Source organism: Aythya fuligula, chromosome 4 (assembly GCF_009819795.1).
Source record: "Aythya fuligula isolate bAytFul2 chromosome 4, bAytFul2.pri, whole genome shotgun sequence".
In the NCBI taxonomy this organism is placed as follows: Eukaryota; Metazoa; Chordata; class Aves; order Anseriformes; family Anatidae; genus Aythya; species Aythya fuligula.
In genome coordinates this window covers 5,827,553-5,841,380 of record NC_045562.1, presented here as the reverse complement: position 1 = coordinate 5,841,380, position 13,828 = coordinate 5,827,553, and the positions used below count along the sequence as shown (strand labels likewise).

Here is a 13,828-nt window from a genome sequence, read left to right as displayed (position 1 = left end):
TTTTCCCCACAGTCTGTCAGATGTATTTCTTACAACAGTTTATTTCTTATAGAGTGCAGTTCTGGAGGGTATACAAATCTGAATGCTGGCGGTCAGTATTTACAGGCTGGCAACCTGGCTAAAGCGAATACTAACACTAGACACCAGAAATTCCAAGAACACTTATCCAAATCTGATGATCCACTTTAAAGCTGTGTAGAAAACATTCTAATTCGGTAGTTAGTCAACGAATTTAATTGTGCTTACTGTCTGACCTGAAGATCATTTTGACTTTTTTTCCCCAAACTGGGCTAAGACAAATGAAGTTTAAAAAAAAAAAAAAAAAGAAATGAAAGGAGAACAGTTAAGTGGTCAAACAGTTACAATTACTGAATTAAAACCTTATGATGGAGTAGTGTAATTCCTGTATTTCCTATGAACTCTTGAATGTTTTTTTTTTTCGGCCCTTTTAACTAACATAAACCACATGAACACCCAGAGGCATTCATTTTATGCGGTAAAATGGATTGAATTTACTAAAATTTTCATAAATTCCAGATTTATATAGGATCAAGCTATAAGTGCTATGATAATTGCAGTGTAGATAAGACAAGGTAGAAATATAAATTTGACCTTTCCACGTGCAACTAGAATGGCTTATTTAGGATTCAGATCCAGTTGTTTTGAAATGTGGTTGCTTGTTTATTAAAATGTCAATGAGTTATGAATTGGCCATCAAACCCTTTGCAGTACGGGAAATTCCTTATCAGGATAAGTGTTTTGGAGGGATTCCTAGAGACGTTAACCTCTGCACAGTAAACAGGCATGATGTGTAAAGTTGAGCTAAAAGTAATGCTGTTTGCCCAGCAGCCAGCTGTTCGGAATTGCTTGCCGCAAAGAGGCCAAATGAATCACGTCTGTCTCTTAAACCAACTTTTCCTGTTGCTGAATTATTACTTCAGGCTTTCTCCTCTTAGAGATAGGCAAATCAACGACAAGCATCCAACTAATATTTATTTGCTTATTTAGAAGCTGTGGTGGTAATTAATGAGACAGTAGATACCAGAAGGTGTCTTTCAGCCTATGCTTCATGTACCTGTCTGTGTTTCACTGCTCCCTCAGTGGCACAGAGCCCCTTAGCTCTTACCTTTTCCAATATTCAGCATAAGGAGCTCAGAGAGGGCGATCCGCTGTGTTCCTGCGTGCACCGTGACTAGGCTGCTACTTAACATCCAAGAGTTGGCTCCCTGGAGGCAAGATCCTGCAGAACAGCTGTGAGGCTGAACGGCAGGGGCTTCTGGCCTTTGTTCTGCCCTCAGCAGGGGCCCTTCTCTGCTTCCTGCTGGGGAAGCAGCTCTCCAGTTTCTGCTAGAGACAGCCTCTCTTAGCCCCCGCTGAGCACTGAATTCAGCAGGAATTAGCAGCTCCCCCTTCTCAGCAAGACAGCAGCTGTCAATCAGGATATTAAGCTTGCAATAGATAAAGATACCACTTGATTCTTGTTTTATTGTCAGGCAGTGATGACTTAATCTGGAGACATTTTGCAGAAAGCAAGCAGCCCCTATCTTGTAAGTCTAGATGTCGCTGAGATTTGATATTATATTGTGTGTAGGCAAACCAGCATTCCTTTTGAGGTTAGAGACCTATTTACACTATTAAGCAGAGTTTGCTTTTCCCATTCCTCTATTCTCCCCTGAAAGTTTTATCATCTTTGAGTTCAAGGTTTGTACCGCTGTGCTTTTCTTCCTTGGCACGTCTCTTACACAAGGTCTCTGCTGTAAGTGATAGGTGGGTTTAGACAGGCGAGGAGTGGAAGGTAAAGGCAAAAGGGCTGACAGCTTAGGAGTAGTAAGAAAATGGAAAAAGAAAGCAGCAACGGTGAGGACAGGAGAAATGTGATAAAATGAGATGCTGCATGATGTGAGCAGGTGAGTTGAAGACACCAGGGAAGGTAAAGGGGTAAGGAAAAAAAATCTGAGGAAAGGTGGGTAAAGGGGAGACCATTTGGTGGAAGTGACGTTCAGTAACGTGCAGAGGAAGGAGGGAAAGGCAGTGGAAGTTAAAATATGAAATGAGTGAGTAGAGTAAACACAGGAGATGTAGTTAGTGCAAATAACCTGCATGTCACTTGCTGAATATAAGGTGCATAGAACTGGCACACAAACAATTGTTTCAGTGTGTTTGCCCCTGCTAATGTTAGTTTGGTTTGGTTTTTCAACAATTTTGCTTTTTAGCTTCAGATTGTGCTGTTGTCATGCACAACCTTGGACAGTTTTGTAACCTTTACAACATAAAAATTAGGATGTTCTTTAAAAAAAAAAAAAAGTGTCTTGTCTTCTATTGCTTTTACTCCTAGGGGCAGTAGTTGGTTGGTTTTGCTTGTTTCCTAACGTTGCTGCTGTTGCTGTTACTAGCGAAACACCTCTGGCCTTCCGTATAAGCAGCAGTCAAGTTGTGGGTTATACAAATTTATATAGGATGGTACTTACATGGTTAATGCTGTTTGTGCCTCAAATACAAACCATCCTGCTCTTTCTATCACTGAAGGTAGTAAGCTGCTGTTAACTTATTAGTGAAGCTAATAAGGTCATCCAGTAATTTCGAAGAACAATATTTTCTTAATACATCCAATCAAGGTAATACCAATTTATTGAACTGTTTTTGTTGTTCCTTCAGTGAAAAATTACACAGCAGCGTTCCTGGTCTTGTCAGATATTAGTCTATACTTAAGAACAGGGAAAAAAAAAGTTGAATATATTTGATATTAAGTTAGCTAAACCTGGGGTGGATTCATGAGAGCTTGATAGGGAAGCATGAGGTTTATACACTGCTAAGTAGGGCATGATTACTGCGTAGGTTTTGTATACATACAGATGCATTTCACCGTAAGTATGAGAGTATTAAAAGCATATTTTCTTGCAACTACTTTTTTTTTTGTGCAGATCAGCAACACCATTTGATGCAGAATGTTCTGCCGGTGGTTGAAGTTGGAAAAGAAAAGAACAGTCGAGTGTATTGCTCTTAAGACTGCCAGTTTGTTTACAGCAGAGGTAGCTTACACCACGGACTTGGAATTTTCTCCTTAAAAAGAAGAATTAAATTAAAAGGTTTAAGAAATAGTAATAATTGAAGAGCTAGGTATCTTTCATTTTTATTTTTATTTGATTATCACAGAGCTGTTACGCTTACTTGTAAGGGCATTTGAATGTGAACATTTTGTAGCTGTTTAGCATAACATTTGGAATATTTCCATTCTTATTTTTTAAACCAAAAATCAACTAATAAGTCTTATATATGTGTAGTTTTTCAGTATTAGTTACTTCTGCTTGCCTGCTTGCTTGAACATGTTATTGCAGGTCCCAGTAGTTTATGGGTCTCTCTTTTAAAAAGTTTGCTTTCTTTCCTAGAGCATAAGCTGATTAAAAACTAATACCCTTCTCAGTATTTAAAAGAAATGTGCCATGGAGGGATTACTTATGACTTTGGAACTACTGTGACATGCGTGTTCAATTTTGAGTAACCCCTGCACACACAAGTTCATGAATTACTTGGTTTGTTAACTTTTACAGTCTTGGTTGTAAGATCCTGTGAAATTTAGGCAAATAAGAAGAGAGATGGACACGGTCTTGATATGAAAGTTGCATACCCAAGTGACTTAATTTCCATCTGATCATATTTGCACAGATCTAAATTTAAAGTAAGGCTGTTACAAATCTGCCTGCCATACTGTGTTTGCTCTGACGCCCGCTTTTTGAGCAAGACATTTAGCGTTGCTACTGCCACAGGTTGGAAAGGACTCAGGAGGTTATATGGTCCCACAGGGGAAGCTTACAAGGTCTTGGAACTGATGATGAATTCAGAAAACACTGAGTTCTCTTTATAGCATTTTGATGCTAAAGAAGTGAATGTAATGCAGAAAGATGGAGGAGAAAACATGGGAGAGAAGGAGAAGCAACATATGGGGAAAGGGGAGAAAAGGAAGTGGAAGAAGGGTAAATGCCGTGCATCTTCTCACAGTTGTGTCATGACACAGTGCTTGGCATCTTCCTTAAAATCCCATGGTTGTATAAAATTGCCTGCTTTCATTTTAAAACAAAGCCATTTCCTAACCTCTGGGATTCTGGAAAAATAGCTTGGAAAATTTGAATCTCAAGGCTCTAGAATGAGTAAACAGATGAACAGAGTGCACAGTCAGCTAGCTTAAATATGTAGTAGCTCACCATTTTAGAACTGCCCTAGTGTTTTGGGAGAGGCAGTGATACTTGGTGTTTCTAAAGCATGCTGTTGGCAATGTTACAGTATGAAAAACTTAGCGGTAAGCATGGTTCTAACAAGTACATACTAGTGTGGATAACATTCATTAATTTGAGTATATCTAGAGCCTTCATAATCCCGTATAAAATAGTTTTTGAATAGCATAAATCCTAGATAAGATGTGTAAAATGTTAGCTGTCTGTGTCTGGATTCCTTTTAGTTGAATGCTCAGGTTATTTTAAATAGGCATTTAATAGGGCATTTAGTTTTAAATATACCAACTCACACACAAAAAACCACAACACCAACAAAAACACACATGCACACACACAACTTTTATAAATAGAACTGCTCTGCATTAATTTTCATTTCATTTTACTGACATCTGTTGACCTATATATATCTAAAAACTCCATATAAATATTACTTCTTTATGCCTGAAAGGATAAAACTGTTTTACAAAGCTTGCCTTAATAAAGAGCAGATAGCTTAGTACGATCAGGAGGAAGGTACTCTTATCTAAAAACCAATAAAATGTTCTTGTGGAGTTCAGCTGCCTTTCCTGTCCTTCTTGTTACTGCCCTCTATCTAAATATTTTAAACTATGCTTTGTTGCCTTCTCTTCTCTTACTCTCTTGACTGTAGCTAAAACATCACCACGCTTGATCATAAAAGCCTTTCTATAGTGGAAAAATGATGTACGCTCTGAGGTTATCTGTTCTGGCCTCATCTGTTGACTGAAAGTGCAAGCTATGCATTATCCAGGAGGATAGTTTGTAGACCTTATTTGTGACATTTGGGTTTGATGTTGGTTTTTCTTGTTTGGTTTGTTTTGTTTTCCAGTGAATGCCGAGGGCCCTATTGTACACACGTGTGCATTAGTTAACTTCATGAATGCTGTTAGTTCTCATGGACCTGCCAGGGACATTTGAGCCTGCAAAGTCTGGGCTTTGCAGAATGAAGAGTGACACTTTGTAAGCTGCACAGCACAGACCAGCTATCTATTCATGACAGTAGCTAGACTCTGGGCAACGAGTACTGATTTTTGTCAGCCTATTAGTCTCTTCCTTCTCGGAAGTTTAAAAAACAAACACACACAAAAAACCCCACAGCTTTCCTGAAAAGCTGATTACTGTTGTGATGAACTGGAAAAGCAGAGACACAAAGTAACAATGAAAATAGCCAAGATCTGATAGGAAAAGTTAAATAAACAGCATGCCAAGAGTACCTAATTGCAATTCTCTTCCTTTTAACATGGATTGCTGCCTTTAGGAATGCGTGAAGGTGCTGAAGCAGCATATATACCTGTTACATCTTTTAAAAAGAAAGCACTGACATGCCCTGTTACCAGCAAGTAAAGGCATGCAAGTCTTACGGGGTGTTTCCAAACTTCATAGATCCAGAGTATGTTTTGATAAATATTCACTTGGGACAAAAATAAAAGGGGCAAAAAAAAAAAAAACCCTGCATCAGCACTGGCTGCTGATTCCTTCTGTTGATTAAAACAAAAACAAAAAACACTCTGGGCAGTGGGATGACTTTGTGTGTTCGAAACAGGCATATTGAAGAACAAGTTAATTTATGAAACGTTAATAGTAAAAATAGAGGAAAATGTGTTTTTCTTCCATTGCAACCTGATCTGCAGTACAGCGCTCCCCTTGAATCCTTTAGTTTGTAGCTTATTTTTCCAAGTGAGAATGGAGAGGGAGTTCAGAAATGAAGGTGAGGTGTGTAAAACAGCAATAAATACTCAGTTTTTCAATGAATATTACTAGTTCTTTTTATTCACTCACTCTCTCTTTTGCTTGTCTGTGGTAAAGAAGTTCCTTGGACATTTCCTGGTAGGATTAATGCATTAAAATTCTGATGCAGAATTAAGGGCAGCGTGCAGTTAGAGTCAGATTTTATTTTTATGTTTAAATATTATAACTTGACCCAACTCAGTTAACTTTTGAAATTAAATCAGTGGGAAAACTATTTGAAGAGGAAATCAAGTTAAGCCTATGCAGGAAATCCAAGCCGAAAAGGCATGAGACAGTGGAGTATTTCTAGTGTACCTCTGTTAACCAGTGTTGAATGTCTACGTTATTTTTGCTTAAAGTATAATGCCTATATATAAACATCACACACATACATGTATCCAGTGTGTGGTAAGCAAAAAACAGAATAACAATTTCCATATGTTTATGTTGGGAAAAGCAAATGAGTCAATATTAACCCTAAGCTATCTGATCTTATATCTGATTAAACACAAGGTTTAACCTCTGAACAAGCAAGATAAATGAAATATAATAGAATGGGCTTATATTTTTCTGAGAATTAAAAAAGCAACAGATTATGCTCCATCCTTACATAGAGAAGTGCTATAAACCTTATGCTTTACTCACATTTTGTATCAAAAGCTGTTCAGTGCAAAAGTTTTCAGCTCAGCTGCGGTCTCCGTTTTGGCTGTACCTTACAATTCTCTTATGTTATCTCCAGAATTAGAGAAAAGGATTCCCAGTGTTATGCCTTGGTGATAAAAGTAGTAAAGTCTATCTTTTTCCTAGTCTGATTTTTATGTAAGAACTTCTACCTGGTTAATTAGAGGAAGTGATTTACACTTTGAGGACCTTGGTCATAGCCATATGGCAAACTGCCACAATGGTTACAAGCAGCAGTCTTTGTAAGTACGAGACAATTTTGTTCTGGGCTAAAATGCTCGTTATTTCTCTAGGTAGCAGGGAAATAACGAGCTAAAATGCTTTCTGGGCACTCTCACAGTGCCTACAGAAAGTCAAGGAGGAATCAAGGCAGTCCTGTACTGGGTAAACATGGGATGCACCACTAGAGTATGCATGAATAAGCAGTAAAGGAGACCCCACTGCTTAATGCGGTGCAGTGTAGCACCTGACAAAGAAACTAGCTGAGGATCCCCAAAGCAGTATTAGAGACAAAGAAGCTTGGGTTTGGTGCTGTGCTATGGGGCTGTTACCACTTCAAGAGCCAGTTCAGGTGCCATCGCCTTGTATTAACTGCATCTTTTTGCTGCAGCTTATGGATGTGCCTCCTGAAACTGCGTGTTTAGTTCTAGTCTGTGGAGATCTCGGGCCCATCTGTCTTCATATCTAATTATAGCTTGATGAGATGTTCTGCAGAACCAAAAAGCGTGTCCCCGCCTGCATGCTGCTTTGGAAAGGCAGCAAGATCAGAAAAACGAAATGGAAAAAAAATACTAAGGTTTGCTGTAGTTTTGCCTTCAATAAAACACCATTTCCAGCTTTGGATGCAGACCTATTTCATGCTTTGTGAGGCTTCAAAAACAGAAGCTGACTTTTTTCTATGTCACCATCCGGCACAGTTATTGTCTTTACTGATAGCATTTATTGCAGGATTTGGCAAGTTCTTTTAAGTACGGTTAATACTATTGTGTACTACAACACTATTCTATACTATTCTGTTACTATTTCTGGCTAGTAAGAACATTTCTTCATAAATAAATATTAGCTGAGCTGGCATCCTTCATCTGTTTGAATTCTGCTTTTGCTAGGAGTTGCATGGAAACCACTATACAGTATATTAATCTTACAAGTACTATACTTTTTTTTTTTTTTTTTTTTAAAAAAAAAAAAAAAGGAGGAAAAAAACCCACAAACATAATGTGAAAGCACGACAAGCATCCCCAAAACAAACAAGCAAACAGCCCCACCTTGTCCCCCAACAGGAACCAAAAATAGTATAGCAGGAGATGATAGCATCACCAAGGTGAAGGATGTAGGAGCTGAGTATTAAGAAACAATTAGAATATGCTGAATTATCATAAGTAACTGCCAGAAGAAAAACAACAACATTGGTTTCAGAAAAACTCGTTTTGATTAGTTACTGAGCCTTTTTGGCTGTACTACGATGAAGTCTAGTTAAGCAATATAGCAATAAATATGCTCTATGCACTGTGTTTCAGTGAAAAGTAGGTTTTTGTATTATCATTTGAATTGGTTAGCTGAGGTTTGTGGAAAACCTCATTAAAATAACGTGCTAAAATGAGAACTATGTAACATTCTGCTACGTGTGATGGAATGTATGCATGATGTGTTTATATCTGTGTTTTGGTAGCTGTATGTTATGTCGTGCTGTGTTACAACTTCAAAGCTGAATCAGGATAAGGCCTTAGAGATGATCCTGGGATTTTGCTTGTTTGAGGAAACTTGAGTGGCTTTTCAAATTTAACTTGAGAAATAAGGAAGTATTATTTGAAGGCTGAAGGATTATATGAACTTGAACACTGACAAAAGGTAATGTAAAAATAGAGGAGTGTTTGCTGAAAAATTACATTTTTGTGTGCCAAAATGAAAGACCTGTACGTGCCATAGACACTTTAACACTCTGCTTGACAAGGGCTGAATTAAGGGTAATGCTGGATTTGTGAATTCAAATAAAGTATTTTTGTTTTGACAATTAATCACAAATGAGAATAAATCTTTCTGGGACTGTGTGGCAGTATGTCAGTTGAGTTCTTGCAAAGGGAACAAAACACTTTACAGTGGCCTTTGTTGTAGGAAAAGGTCACGTTGCTCAAGGTTTCGCCTTGTCAGGCTAAACTGTCAAGATACCTTCTTTCTTATTATTCTTGAAGGCAGCGATTAGCATTATTTACCATTGCAGGGCTTGAGAAATACACACGGAGTTGTAGTGTTTTTAGACGTAGAAGTTTTAGTTGGATTTATTGCATGTTTGCCAAAATGAAGGACTGGTGTGCCCATGCTAACCTTCTCGACAGGCCATGCCACAGCTGGCTGGCTGGCTGGAATTCTAGCTACCACGTTCGAAATACAGAGGTAGACAAAAGGCCTATTGATTGCAGCTTGGTTTTCTGTCTTTCAAGGGAACGTATTCCACTTTGTAAGAATTTGTAGAGGAAGGATGAAGCCTTGTTTGTTGGTAACCATGAAGAGTTAATTTTCAGGGAGTTTTTAAAGGCTATGGACTGCTATTCTTTAACCTATTTCATATTAACTTACTGCTTAGGAGGTCATCTAACTGAAGACTAAGCAATGGATCTGTTGCTGCTGGAACCTGTTAGCATTTCAGGTTTTGACTTCAGTGACACCAGGACCTAATTGCTGACTTTGCACGGCATGAAAATTTGGTGGTGTTTTTCAGGAGGTACACTTGATACTGGTGAATCCAGGCCTCTCAGGAAAACCTTGGGGTCAGGGAATAAGAACAGAGCAGCTGGATAAGGCAATTAAGAGCTTTTGTGTGCCTGGATTTTTGTGCTGTTTGTTGCTTGGCAGGTGTGGTCTGTCCTTCAGTCTCAGCAGCAAAATGGTTCAGAACATTTCTGCTAATGTGTGTTGAGATGCAGGAACTGGAAACAAAATTGTCTCCCCGGTCTCTCTGGCAATTAAGAAGATTTAAAGTTGCAAGCAGCTATAAGACAGTGTTATACAAAAGTTACCAAGGGAAAAAAGCATTTACAATGAACCCCATTACTTTAATTGCAGAGTTAACTTGAGCTCAGGGTGAGTTGAATTCTGAAAGCTTCCCACCGAGGGGACTTGCATCTTTGTATCAGGAATGAGCTTAAGTACTTTCATTGCTTGTTTTCACCGAATAGAAAGAAGGAAAGAAAAACTGAACGTCAAAGTTAGTTGCATGGGGTTTTTATTTATTTATTTTTATTATTTATGTATTTATTTATTTTTAAGATAATGCTTGTAAGAACCAACTGTTGTTAAAACAAGCCTAATGTAAATGAAGCCACCTAGGCTTGTAAGGCAAACTTTGCTGTCTTCAAAGCCCTTTGGGAGGACAAGAGCTGACCTTTTTATCTTTGTGCTGTATTTCGAAGGAAGGGACTGTGCTTCGAGGTTCAAAGGAAAAGCCCGTGCTGAAGTCTGTCAAACAGAATACTCTGATACTTTTACCATGCTTTTGGAAAACCTACTTTTCTCTTAGCTGAACTTGAAATTGGATTCAGTATTGATCAGAAGTTATGTCCCTGCTAGCATTCTTCACCTTGGAAGGCTGGCCTGCCCTAAATGAAGAGCTGTCATGCCAACACTGGTTTGTGTCCACACTGAGCTGTTGGGGCAGCTCACTTTTACCAGCATGAGGTGCAGTCCCACCTCTTGCTGCTGACTAGACAGTTTCATTACAACTAAGGAACTGCATTTTGGACTTTATCAAGCATATTTGAAAGAAATTAATATTTTTTCCGCTTCTGGTTGTGTTACAGATGCTATGAAAAGCTGTGCAGGAGTGGTCATTTTAAGAAGCACCTTGTTGCACAGATAGTCGTTTCAATAAACTGGGCTGCTTAATGTGAAAGTTAACAGGAGAAAGAGTGAGACTTCTTGAAACAAGATGCTTAAGGGTAGCATAGGGATTTGTTTTGGCAACAACTACTGTGAATGGGTTTGAGCTCTCTTTCTGGGCATGATTGACAGGTTGGGAATATCACCATGCTGGAGCTTAGGCTCATTTGATTATTTCGTATGTACACTTCTTCCAGTTTACACAGGTCTGTTCCTAAGGATACATTAACAGCAAGAGCTGGAAGGTTTTAACTGTGCTCAGCATGTTAAGAAAGCTCTATCTAATATTTTTAAATTTAGCTCAAAATGGATTTTTTTGGAAGCCCGGGTATTTGTTTTTTAGTGTCCGTCATACATTTCAGACTTCCAATGCTTAGCTGTTACCCAATTAAAATTATCAATGTTGAGAACTGTTTATCACTGTTTAAGTATTTGCTCTGTCATCCCCAGGAAAGATGTCTAGCGACCGGGCTCTGAGGAAACAGCAGCAATTGAATAATTTGGTAGCAGCAGTGACAAAGCTCGCTAAGCCTGGAGATGTGATTGTGGATTTTTGCAGTGGAGGGGTAAGGTGTATTTTCTTTACATTTCATTTGGCTTTCATCTTCAGATTTGTAGATAGATGCTGCCATGTCTCCTGTGAAGAAAGGCTGAGAGAGCTGGGGCTGTTCAGCCTAAAGAAGAGAAAACTTTGGAGTGACCTCATTGCAATTTTTCAATACCTAAAAGGGGCTTGTAAAAAAAAAAAAAAAAAAAAAAAAAGAGCGACTTTTTGCTCAGTCAGATAATGACAGGAGAAGAGGGAATAGCTTTAAACTAAAAGAGGGAAGATTTAGATTAGATGTTAGGAAGAAATTCTTCACTCAGAGGGTGGTGAGGCACTGGAACAGGTCTCCCAGAGAGGCTGTGGATGCCCCATCCCTGGAAGTGTTCAAGACCAGGTTTGACAAGACCCTGGGCAACCTGGCCTAGTGCATGGCATGCCTGCCCATGGCAGGGGGGTTGGAACTGGATGGTCTTTGAGGTCCCTTCCAACCTGACCCATTCTATGGTATGATTCTGTGATAAAGCAAAGCAAAAATACGTATGCTGAAATTCTAACCGCTTTCAAAGGTTCTGTCAATGGTTAGGGAATAATCAATGTGAAATGAGTCAACAACAGGGGACACTGACAAGATTTTGTTGTTTGCTTTGGTTTTCACAGGGGCATGTCGGAATTGTTCTTGCTTACATGCTGCCATCGTGTCAGGTAAGCTCTAAATGAAGAGTATAAATGGTATGAGCTTTTTGTCTCTGATAAATACCTTAAAAAGATGTGCATCTAGGGAAGATAAACATGAAGACAAGACTGTTACTTCTGGGGAGAACTTATGCTCTAGAGAGAGATGTTTCGTTAGTACCTGTAAAGGTATTTATCACGTTATTATTAGTGGGGGGAAAAGGGTAGAAGTCATCCCTGGAAAGGAAAGTTTAGAAAAATTTCCTCCTATGATAAATGAAAGGGGGAAAAAAAAATAAATGTAACTTTAGAGTACAAACATTGACCTGTGTATGCTTTGATTCAGCAAAGTAAGCAATTACAGTGCTAAAGTGCATAGATGATCTTACTGCTTTCTAACAAAGCATTTAAGCTTATGTTGTAAAGTGTGTATAGACATGAAGCCCTTGTTATGTGAAGAAGGTCTGCCAGTACCTCTGCCGTATTTTACCCCAAGTGAGGAAACATAGAGGCATAATATGATAGCATTTTTTGCTGTTAGAAATCTTAGAGGTTATTGCTACACTTGTACACATACACTTTGCTCTGTCTGCAGCCAGTTGTGCCCAATTAAGAAATAAATTGGCAGAGGTAAACTTTTTTAGAAGAAAGGTTTCATATGTGAATACCAATTACAATATTTTCCTATTTCCAACATTGAACAATATGAGTATCTTTTTTTTTCTTTTTTTTTTTTTTTTTTCACTCTGTTCCTAATTATGTTCTTAATTATATCACGTTGCTTTGGGAAATGACTGGGTGAGATGGAGCCAATGAAAGGAGTGAGAGACTGGCTCCTTCTATAGGTGTGCTGCTGGGTATGCTTCTGGGCTTGGCTTGGGCAGGACATCCATTTACAGACTAAGGCCATGAACCAGCAGAAAGAGTAAGGGAGTAACCTCCTCTAACAGGAGGAGAGCAAGAACTCTGGAAACATGGGGTCTCACTCAGTGTTTCGAGTTGGCTGGCAGCAAGCATCCTCGTGAAAGGACACAGAGGACAGGGAGAGTTACTTATATTATGTCTCGTTATTCTCTTCTCTGTCTCATCTAGTTACTTTAACTTATCTTTGTTTAAAAATTTAATTTTCTAGGTTATTTTAACCCTTAAAATACAACCTTTTGAGTCAAAAGATTTGGATTACTGTTGGAGTGCAGTGCAAAATTGTTTGGAAACATTTGCCTCAGAGGTCATGATCTGTCATGATGGGTGTCTACCATCCTTGTAAGCTCTACCTTAATTCTTGTCACTGATTAGGAGAAAAATGGTTCTTCGTTTTCATAACAAACTGGATGCAGAAGTCAAGAAACTGAGCTATCCGGTCTCACTGATGTGACCCAGACTTCCATCAAATATAATTGTGCAAAAAATATATATATTTTACAGCAGAGATTTGAAATGTGCAAATTTTTAGTGTAATCACAGATGTGTGAGGTGCTTGCCTGAGAAAAGGGAAGTTCTAGACCTAAGACAACAAATGAATAAATAAATACATTTGCCAGCTGATTGGTACTGGCAAGTTTTTAATGCCTTTCATTGTTGTTTTGTCATCTGCTAATCATTCTGTAGGTCTTATAAGTAACTTGTAGAGAACTTATAAGTAACTTAAAGAGTAACTTATAAGTAACTTGAGAAAACTTCTCTAAAGTTTTGTGCATGCTGGTAACGTTTGACTTTTATTTTTCAGTATTATTTTGCTTTACTCTGTCTTGTGTATGAAATCTAGGTGGTGCTCATAGAAAATAAGGAGTTATCTCTGATCCGTGCTAAAGACAGAAGTGATGAACTAGGTTTAAACAACATCTCATTCATTCAAGCAAATCTGGACTATTTTAATGGGTCTTTTAACATTGGGGTAAGTGTTTGTAACTTTTCAAGTTCAGAATTTTAATTTCAATGTCTGGTTAACTATTTTCTACAACTACTTAACTAAAATATCTGAGAAAAGGAAATTTTATGCTTATACAGCTTATTCTGATGCTACATGAAGCACCCTTGTTATATTAACCAATATTAGGTTGGTTTTGTGTTTATTATTTAT

The 13,828-nt window shown here is 38.3% G+C and overlaps 1 protein-coding gene across 2 annotated transcripts in view; it reads left to right on the top strand.

Annotated features, from left to right (window-relative positions):
• Window positions 1–13,828, top strand: part of GSTCD (glutathione S-transferase C-terminal domain containing) — a 69,553-nt gene that overhangs the window by 42,954 nt on the left and 12,771 nt on the right. For both annotated transcript variants that reach the window (XM_032187496.1, XM_032187497.1), the window contains exons 7-9: window positions 10,980–11,095; window positions 11,734–11,778; window positions 13,514–13,642. In XM_032187496.1, coding sequence (XP_032043387.1) covers window positions 10,980–11,095; window positions 11,734–11,778; window positions 13,514–13,642 — 290 coding nt within the window. The remainder of the gene's footprint in view (window positions 1–10,979; window positions 11,096–11,733; window positions 11,779–13,513; window positions 13,643–13,828) is intronic.